Source organism: Ciona intestinalis, chromosome 12 (genome assembly GCF_000224145.3).
Source record: "Ciona intestinalis chromosome 12, KH, whole genome shotgun sequence".
Classification (NCBI taxonomy): Eukaryota; Metazoa; Chordata; class Ascidiacea; order Phlebobranchia; family Cionidae; genus Ciona; species Ciona intestinalis.
The window spans coordinates 944782-954947 of NC_020177.2; the positions used below are offsets into that span (position 1 = coordinate 944782).

Sequence of the window (10166 nt, forward strand, 5' to 3'; positions counted from 1 at the left end):
TTTTTTTGGGCGAGAAATAGTTTCCCTCTGTCCCTCTACCAGTTTCCCTACCGTCACTCCACTTTTTTTGGGAGAAAAATAGTTTCCCTCTGTCCCTCCACCAGTTTCCCTACTGTCACTCCACTTTTTTTGGGCGAAAAATAGTTTCCCTCCGTCCCTACACCAGTTTCCCTACCGTCCCTCCAATTTCCCTACCGTCCCTCCACTTATTTCAGGTAAAAATTAGTTTCCCTCCTTCCCTCTACCAGTTTCCCTCCGTCCCTCCACTTATTTTAGGTAAAAATTAGTTTCCCTCCGTCCCTCCACCAGTTTCCCTACCGTTCCTCCACTTATTTCAGGTAAAAATTAGTTTCCCTCCTTCCCTCCACCAGTTTCCCTACCGTCCCTCCACTTATTTCAGGTAAAAATTAGTTTCCCTCTGTCCCTCTACAAGTTTCCCTCCGTTCCTCCACTTATTTTAGGTAAAAATTAGTTTCCCTCCGTTCCTTCACCATTTCCCTCTGTCCCTCCACCATATCCCTACCATCCCTCCCTTTTTTTAGGGCGAAAAATAGTTTCTCTCCGTCCCTCCACCAGTTTCCCTACCGTCCCTTCACTTATTTTGGGTAAAAAATAGTTTCCCTCTGTCCTTCCGCCCATAGGGTTTAAGCAAAGGAATTTTTGTTTCCCTTCGTCCCTCCATTTTGCTTCCTTCCCTCCTTTTAGTAACGGTATTTTCCCTCCGTCCCTCCCTTTAGTACTCAGTTTTCCTCTGTCCCTCCGTCCCTCTATCCCTCCTTTTAGTGTTGTCCAACTTAGTAATATGCTTTCTATGAAAAAAATCAAACATAGTAATACCTATTTCATTACAGGGTGTTGGGGTGGCATTGTCAGGCGCACTTTGGCGCATTTTTTTAAATTGCATAAGAGGACCTGCTTTTTATGATGTCATTTGTTTTACAGAAACTAGGAAAACACGGCACTAGAAAAAAAACAACGCTGTTGATCATTACTTAGTACCGTTTGTAGATCGTTTTTCGGTGATTGGGCTTCTCTGAAACACGCAATCTACACAATCTACGCAATCTTCTCTAAAACACGCAATCTACACAATCTTCTCTAAAACACGCAATCTACGCAGTCTTGTTTTGTCAAATTAGTAAACCAAGTTTTTTTATTAAATAAATACATATATTAATTAACTAAATATGTCCTAAAATAAAATAACGCAATCTATTAAATTAACACATAGCGCCACCTTTCGGTCAAGTCACGCAATCTACACAATCTAAGATATATACATAATCTGCACAGGCTAATTTTGTTAAAAAATTACCAAGTTTTTTTCAAATAAATGCATACTTTAAATTTTTCGTTAACTGTCCACCGTGTTGTTCTGTAGATTGGGTTGATATTCTGAGTATACCACAGTTAAATGACAGATAAATTTATTTAAAAAGACTTGGTTTAACCTGTAACTATGTATAAAGCCAAAACGGCCAAGCCGAAACGTTAAGCAACCTTTGAAATATGTTGTAAAAGGTGGGTTAAATCAGGAGGCATGTCAACTTTAAACTATGACACACGTAAAAGTAAGATGCACATTGTTTCGCACAAACTATTTATATATGTCAGTGAAACATTGGTGCTTTGTTACCGATACCGATTGTTGGTAGAGCGTAAGTATTCGTGAACTGATATATCCGTTGACCTTTAGTTTGTGTGTCTTTCTTCATCTTGATGAGGTTGGCATTGAAGCTATTTTTTTTTATTTTTAGAAGATTCTCTGCAGTTAGGATTTGATTAAGAACATTGGGTTGTGTTTGAAAATTAAGCATGCAAACCATAAAATGTGTGGTTGTTGGTGATGGTGCTGTTGGTAAAACCTGCCTTCTTATCTCATACACAACTAATAAGTTTCCTCAAGAGTATGTCCCGACTGTAAGTATTAAAAAATTATTATGTAATCATTTTTAATTGTATAGGCAATAGAAACAGGCAAAGCTTAAAGGGTTGGTTGCATAAGCGGCCAGTACGCATAGGCACGTAATGGGCCTACGTACAAAATAATCTAAACTGATGAAACATTAGTGTAAGGTTATCATTTTAAAGTTTGTGTTGTTTCAATTTTACTGATAACGTCTTTTTGCACCAGTCAAAATATATTTTAATATTTGCACCAATTATATTTTCAGTCGGCGAATTTCACAGAAGCGAAGCTAAAGCTTCCGCAAAGTGAAAGACGGCAGCTTCTTTAAGCTTCCGTCTTTTTACATATGCTATTTAACGGTAAAAAGCATAGGCTGTGGCCTGTGGCTTTCTTTTAATGCGAGCAGATCGTGCTCACAAAGTATTCTCTCGTTTTCTGAAAAGAAACAGGCTAGAGCGTGCTCCATGTAAACGCGTGCTCATAACCGTTCACTCGTTTCTAAAAAAGAAACAGGCGAGAGCGTAAAGAGTGCTTCCTGCGAACGCTTGCTCATAAAGCGTTCTCTCATTTTTATAAAAGAAACAGACTAGAGCGCGCTCTCTGCGAACGCGTGCTCTGATTTACGTTTACTGATAATATTAGTGTTTTTTACGCTGTACTTGGAAAAAATACAAGCATTGCCTAACGAAAACCGGGGTGGCCATACGTATTTCGCCACCCCACGTTCTGCTTCCGGGGTGGCGCCGCCACCCCGGCACCCCGGGTTTTGACGCCTATGACCACATGCACCCCTAATGTTACGCCTATGCATCTCATATTTCTGCAACGCTAAGCCATTTCAAGCCCAACCACAAGTAACATTCCTACCAACCAAGTCCCCACCTTATCATAGTTGCCCATAATGTTAACACGGATTCTGCTTCAGGTTCCGTACACAACAACTTGTAGCAGTTTGTCAACGTTCGAGCATGAAGCTTCAATTTATCATCAACTGCTTCCACTTCTGTCAAGTCATCTTGGAACCTCTAAAAATGATAATACAATATTGTATAATATAAATATAATACCCAATACATTAATAGATTAAAAATATGAATTATATATAATTATATATAAATATATAAATATAAAAACTTCTTATTTATCTTATCGATTACAGTAGCGAAAATTAAAAAGTGGAAAACGAAAAGACAATATATAGTGAAAGCTGTTAAAACACACTTACAGTTAAAAACAATAAACATATGGATATATACATATTTTATTCATTTACAGGCTACAGCAAATAAACAGCGAGCGGTTTATGTTTCATTATTTCCTAGTTCATACTTCTAATGCAAAGATAACTGCTTCAATACATGAATCATACAAGAGGGGAAGTCGTTTTTAAACAGCTTTTAAAATGCGGTGGGAAATATTGTTGTGTTTCTGATTTTTAAAACTTTATTTTTGAACTTTATAATTACAGATACCATAAGTGACAACAGATAAACAAACATATATATGTATATATGATATGAGCATGGGAAACATTCAACATGAAAAAACAATTAAGTTGAATGTGTCTATATGTGGACAGTCTACAACTAACTTATTCAGAGGTGTATTAAACCAAACACTTGTGTTATAATGACTGCCATTGCCCTGCCAGGTGAAAATAAAGGAGTTTTATTTATTCATTTAAAATCAGAACTCCTCTTGACTGTTTTGTTAAATCCCCCCCAAAAACCTACCAAAGCAAATTCTTGGATAGTTCCTTTCAAATTGTCTTTACTTGACGACGACATTTTAAAGTGATGATTCACTTATGGAAGGCAACAATAATATTCCTTTCGTATTGATTCCATAATAACAAGCAAATGTACTTCTTTTATTAATATTTACCAAAAGAATTGTAACTCCTGCAAATTATATAGGTTGTTTTAAGAACCACAACCACGCAAAATAGAAATAACGTTTTTATTTCAAAATGGTTTACCCAGCCATTATATGTGCCTATACAAACAAGCAACAGAGCCAAAGTATATTGCATTCACCACATTAATCAATGAAGTTCCTGGTTCCTAATGTTTGACGACTATAAGTGGCGAGTGCTACTTTATTTTATAATGTCATCCCAGATTTTGTTTTTAAGCTAAAAAACGTGGTATATATTTAACGTGTCAACACTAAAAGATATTTAACTGCTGTAAGATCTAAAACTAAACAATAGTTTAAACAGAAAGACAGGAATAAGTAATAGAACAAAATTAAAGTGAATTTACTAAATATTTACACGAAACAGCTATAAAATATTGACAAGACTTTTCCATTTTAATACCAACTTATCAATTATGTCATATTGCAACATGCTTTCACTATAAAAGCTAAACAATTAGATATTATTATTTTACAAGCAACAAAACTTGTAAAAACTTACGTATACAACCGTAATACTAATCATGCGTTTATGGTATTTAAACCGTTTGTTATATTATTGTTTCGTAGCTTTGTAATAACATGAATAAATACAAAACATGCCCGTGTTCGAAACTTTCGTGTTTACTGTTTGCTGCAAACTTAAATTTTCTAAACTGCATGTGAGGAATTATTGAAGCATGTCGAATCACGTGGGTATAATCACGTAGGCCTGACTATGTGACGTCATCTTTCTGCAAAATACGAAAGCTCTGGTTTTAAAGGAAGCAGCAGCGATCGTTTGTAAACCTAATGATACCCACGACTGGCTGTTTTGTTTTTCATACTCTAGTATCCACTTACAAGTTACCAAATATGTGTAACCTTATTTGATTGTTTCTTCTTATAACTTATTGTGCAGTTGATAATTTTGATTTTAGATAACCCATTAGTGACCAGCACTGGGTTAGACCTATTGCTGTTAAGTATCTTGCCTAAGAACACACCCTAGCTGCATCGAGTATCGAACTCATAACCTTTGGTTACAGGACGGACACTTGAAATAATATGCCACTGCAGCGCATCTCCAAAGTTTTTTTTATTCATTTTTATTTTTTCAAATCGAGAACAAATGCTTTTCACAAAACGCGCATACGTCGATATTATGACGTAACAAGCTAATGTGTTGTTCCATTCAAGGCATATTCTGGAATATGTGTATGAACCGTTGAATAGAAATCGTCGTACATTAAATCGTCAGCGAACTAGAGAGAAGTGAAATAAATTAAAAATCTCTATACAAAAACGGGGGAACTATCTAAATTACAGACCAGAGTCGTAGAAATATTTAGTAGTCTAATTTATTGTTCCGTAAATGACAAATTAAACGGCAATTTGTGTCCAAAATAACACAGTGAATAACGGTATAATGCATGTTTTTCGGTAAATCAAAGGAAAACTTGGACTTATAGTATGGGCTATTTTACGCCTATTTCACAAAAGGAAAACGTTAAATAAACATTGCAAAAGTCACCACTTCTGCTCTGATGCAAAATGGTACGCAGTCATTTCCGTTTGCACCAATTGAATCAATCGGTTACGCTTTGGTTTGAGGTTAAGGTTAGGGGTTAGTTTAGGTGCGTCTTATAAAAATACGTTGTCATCTAAACGTAACAGAGTGATTTAATCCGTTAAATGGAAATGGGTTCGCATCAGTCGGTATTTGGAAAATACATATATCGATATAAGTCTTACTTTGAACGAATAATGCTCATCGTCCTCTACGTCATCACTGTGAATGTCAATGTCGAAATACAAAAGAACGTCTTCATTTTCTAGTTGCCATGGACATGTTAAAAGAACTGAAAAAGTAAAAAATATAAGTAACTTGCTTTTTCCTCGCGTGGCCAAATAACGACAGGCGTTATAATACCGGTGTTTATAGGCTACACCAAAGTTAGTATAGACCAAAGTTAGTATAGACCAAGTTAGGAAACGGCGCTCGTGTCCGCCATTACGGAGCCCACAGACCGTGAATCGCCTATACAAATGCATGGTCGGCGTGTGTTCATTTAGTTCTTGTAAGCGATACAAAGCTAGAAAACACGTATAGCGGTTGTTTTAACATTTCTAATATAAATCTTGTTATATAATATTAAATCTAGGAATTAATGTGAAGTAAATTAATATTTTGACTGGTTTTCGGCGTACAGTGTGGTTTAACAGGGTACTTTACGTTGGCGATTAAGACTAGCAGCAACCAGCTTAGTTTACATAATAGTATATAATCATACCTACGAATCTGCAGAGCCATTCTTTACTACATTTATAATCCAACATGAGTGGGCATGCGGCTCCAAACTGCTTAGAAGGTACTAGCAGATAAGGTGTTAGCGTTTTCCGATTTCATAAACACCCGTAACGTACTAATTGAAGCAGAGGACCAAAAATAGTAACTCAGTATTGTTTTCCTCAATGTCACTTTGATATTAATCAAATTTTACACAGATCCCTAAAGTTTCGTTGCCGGGTATACGTGTTAAAGTTTGTGAGCCAAAAAGTAAAATCATGGCAATTTACATGCAAAACTGCAGCTAGATACACCAGTTTATGGTATTGTTATGCGTTTTTGTTTGTATTTTTATATTTTAAACATGTTCTTTTATGTTTTTGGTTAGTAAACTTGATATTTTCTGTTTTTTTACTCTTTAATCGATTGAGCGTTCAATAAAAGTTGATTATTTTTGTGAGGTTGATTATTGCGATAAAATATAACATTAGTAGAAAGCCATTTTTACGCGCAGGAGTGCTTGGTTTTAAAAAAAATCGCAATATTTAAACGAAAAACAGCACCCAGCAATGATAAAATGCTATGCCGTGGGCTCCGTAATGGTGGCGTCTATGACGTCAAAGACGCGCGACAATGGATAACAAGACTCGTTGTTTTACAATCCGTTTCCTAACTTGGTCTATACTAACTTTGGGCTACACCTCGTGCCTGCTTACGAGTTACAACGTGTATCACTTTACGGGTGGTTGTTTTTGTTTCTTTATGGCTGATATTGGTGGCCTCTGGGTTGAAGGACATACCGGTAAGTGTATAAGCATACAACCATGTTAGAACTCGACAGCGAGCATGAGATGCAACTTACAAATGAGTCTCTCAACCACCACAAGTGACGTAATACCCAACACAATGAGGATTGTGACGAAACCTATCAGTTGACCCGTCTTCGATATCTCTGTGACGTAACAAATGTTACTATTACGTCATAGACATATTTAAATTGTTACCATTTAAATTGTGTGAGTGTGACGAAACCATACCCATTCTTTCAATATCGTGCGTTGATTGTGTTGTCGTTATAACTTTGGGCGGTAACTCTGCGTAAAAGTAATCATTAATTGAAATAAAAACAAAATTTTAATACAGTTAGAGTTAGGGCTTAATTTACCCCATTTTTTGGCTGAACGCATTATAGTTGGATCGCTTGTCTTTTAACAAGCAGGGAATACCATGCTGACTCAATACTAAATATCATTGTGGATGTGATCCAGTGGTCAGCTTTGGATGTTGTCAGCCGTATAAAGGTAACTTTTAAGCTGACATGAGATGTATGAAACAGAACACTCATGTCATAACGACTGTCATTATTGCCCAGCACATGAGGATAAATAATTTACGTTTATTCTCTTTTATGGCCGATACATATCCACAACATCTTATAGTAGGGTGGGGGAAGACGGGAAACTTTGAGCACATATAATATCCAAATATCCTGAACGTGTATTAAACAATTAACAACGGTGCATGGGAGTTGTGGACATACAGTTTCATAATTCTTTAAATGTTTTTTGCTTACTACCAAATTGGAAGAGAAAATAGAATGAATAGGTGTCCCATCTTCCCCCACCCTACTATATATTATGTTTACCACTAAACTTTACTCGGTTCGTAGGTTTTTCATTAGAACTATTTGTTTGTTTATCTGTGTGTTGTACTTGACTAAATACGGCTACTTGTGTTTCTTCTTGTACGACATTCCTTTTACGTTTGTTGCTGTTGGGGCGTTTTCGCTTATTACTGCTTTTCTGATCTGGAGAAAAATATCAAATTTTAAAAATTTCCAAAATATATTGAAAATCAGCTAATGGGAACGCCCCCACGCAAATAACCTAATGGTAAAAAAGTGTTAGTATTGGTTAAACCTTTTTAGGTAAAGTGGGATTTCACGTTCCAACGGTATCCATCTTACCCCACACGATACCATAGTAGGGTAGGGGAAAATGGGACGCATTGTTAATCCAATTTGCCCTTATATTTGGTAGAAAGATAGAACATACAAGGAAATATAAAACCGTATCCCTACGACTCCCATACACCGCTGTTTAACTGTTTAAAACACAATCAGGTTGTTTAGATATTATTATGAGCTAAGGTGTTTCATCTTACCCCACAGTACTCAAAGTGTTTTAATTGTAATATCGGAAAAATAGTAGTTCTGAATATTGTTTGATAATTACCGCTGAACTTGACACGACTTGCACGTTTTTCTCGTTTATTTGTGTGTTGTTCTTTCGTAAATACGATTCCCTGTGTTTCTTCTTTAACGACTTTTCTTTTACGTTTGTTGCTGTTGGGTTGATTTCGCTTATCTTGTTTTTGTTCTGAAAATCCATTAAGGGTATATACATAATCTACCACATATGAGTTATTAATAATTTTTGGTTGTGTATATTAACAAGTTACGTCAAACTTAAGGGGTATTAGTTAAATATAAGGGTTATGAGTTACATTTACTCAGTTATCCTCGCATGGCGGGGCAACATCCGTTGTTAATAACGAAGGTTATGATTTGTATATAGTAGAATGGAGGAAGATGGGACACCTTTTCTTTCTATTTTCTCGTCCGATTTGGTAGTAAACAAAGAACTTTCAAAAAAATATAAAACTGTAACCTCAAGACTCCAATATACCGTTGTTAATTGTTTAAAACACAATAAGAATATTTTGGTATTATATGCTAAAGGTGTCTCATCTTTCCCAACCTTACCATGAATCGTGCTCGATTATAAAGTGCTATATATACAGACAAACATTGTCAGAACTTAAAGTTCTTGTTCGCATTATCGTTATATCAACGCTTATATATACATATATATAAGCGTTGGTTATATCACAGATTAAACTTTACTTTTAACTGTAGGTTCCCGTATTTTTTCCTTTGATTCCTTTTTCTTTTTTAAAAGTTCATACTCCTGACTTTGTCGCCTTTTTTCTGCTCGTTTTCTTATTTGAGATCTGTGTACAGATTCCCTTTTCTTTTTTCTTTCCTATAAAAAAAGTAGTTTTAATAAAAATATAAAATACCATTTTTATAAGCTGCAATTTACCGCTCCCATTATGTTATGTGGATGTTTTTGGATTGAATAAAAAATATTTCTATTTTCTGTTATTGTTTTATCACAATACCAAACAATGATGACGTAAATATTTAGTAAATTTACAAAAGGATTATTTATTTTTCGTCAACCGTATAGAAATATTACAAGTTTGCAACTGGGTTGCACACTGTCCGGATTTTTCATTATGGATACGCGAACGCATACAACAGTATAGCAGCACTGAGCTTTGAACCCTGTATCTTTTGAAGTTACGAGGCAAGCACACCATTAAGTACTTTAAATATAATTTGCCCCTTTTGTATTGGGGCAACAACAATCGTTATAGTATGGGTGTTCCGTTTCAGACACCTCATGACGGCTTAGGCCTACGACTGCGTCAAACCATATCGCATGGCGAATATATATTATTCAATATCCGATGACACAGTTGTCACTGCTTGTTACAAACTTTTCTTAATTCTTTTCCTAATGGTTTACTGCTATATGGCCTCTCACATACGAACTATCCCAGAAACACGTTGTTTTAATTTCACAGTATAAAATATCAAACATAATTTGCCAACTTTAACAAAAATGCAGAACGACAACACAGAAACAATGCAAATGAGAACTGATATGAGTTTAACAAACTGGATGAAAGCGTAAAATCTAACCGACCTGCAGCACAAGAGCGTCACATGTCCGGCCTCCGGCGCCATGGCAAAGTAGTTGGCACGCCCGCATGTAACTCAGAAATAATGGGCTCAAGACTCGTCACTGCTACCATCGTGGACGTATATTTGTCCTTGGGCAAGTCACTTAACGGAAATTGCCCCAACCCTGTGAGCCCTTTTGGGTGTCTAAATGATCAACCATAAAAAAATATATACTTACTAAATTATTACGTGATAAACTCTTAAGCAGCTAGGCACGTGTGATGTATGAAACAGAACACCTGTGTTATAAAAACATCATC

At 35.9% G+C, this 10166-nt stretch overlaps 2 protein-coding genes and 1 long non-coding RNA gene across 4 annotated transcripts in view; 1 reads left to right on the plus strand and 2 right to left on the minus strand.

Moving 5' to 3' along the window:
- LOC108949985 overlaps positions 1 to 10166 on the plus strand; it is a 436537-nt gene that overhangs the window by 89933 nt on the left and 336438 nt on the right. The gene's annotated exons all lie outside the window — the stretch shown is intronic.
- Positions 1756 to 3809, minus strand: LOC113474761. Its single transcript, XR_003396446.1, has 2 exons — positions 3643 to 3809; positions 1756 to 2934 (listed from the first exon to the last, which is right to left on the minus strand). It is a non-coding gene; the product is annotated as an uncharacterized LOC113474761 (long non-coding RNA).
- Positions 4975 to 10161, minus strand: LOC101242054. Of its 2 annotated transcripts, none has more exons than XM_026837126.1 (8): positions 9869 to 10161; positions 9001 to 9139; positions 8330 to 8473; positions 7741 to 7902; positions 7100 to 7189; positions 6958 to 7047; positions 5561 to 5667; positions 4975 to 5070 (listed from the first exon to the last, which is right to left on the minus strand). In XM_026837126.1, exons 1-8 carry the CDS (start codon positions 9932 to 9934, stop codon positions 4984 to 4986), a joined length of 885 nt encoding a protein of 294 aa, XP_026692927.1. In that variant the 5' UTR covers positions 9935 to 10161; the 3' UTR covers positions 4975 to 4983. The 2 variants fall into 2 exon arrangements, with proteins under 2 accessions (XP_026692927.1, XP_009860428.1); XM_009862126.2 differs by having other exon boundaries at positions 9200 to 10161.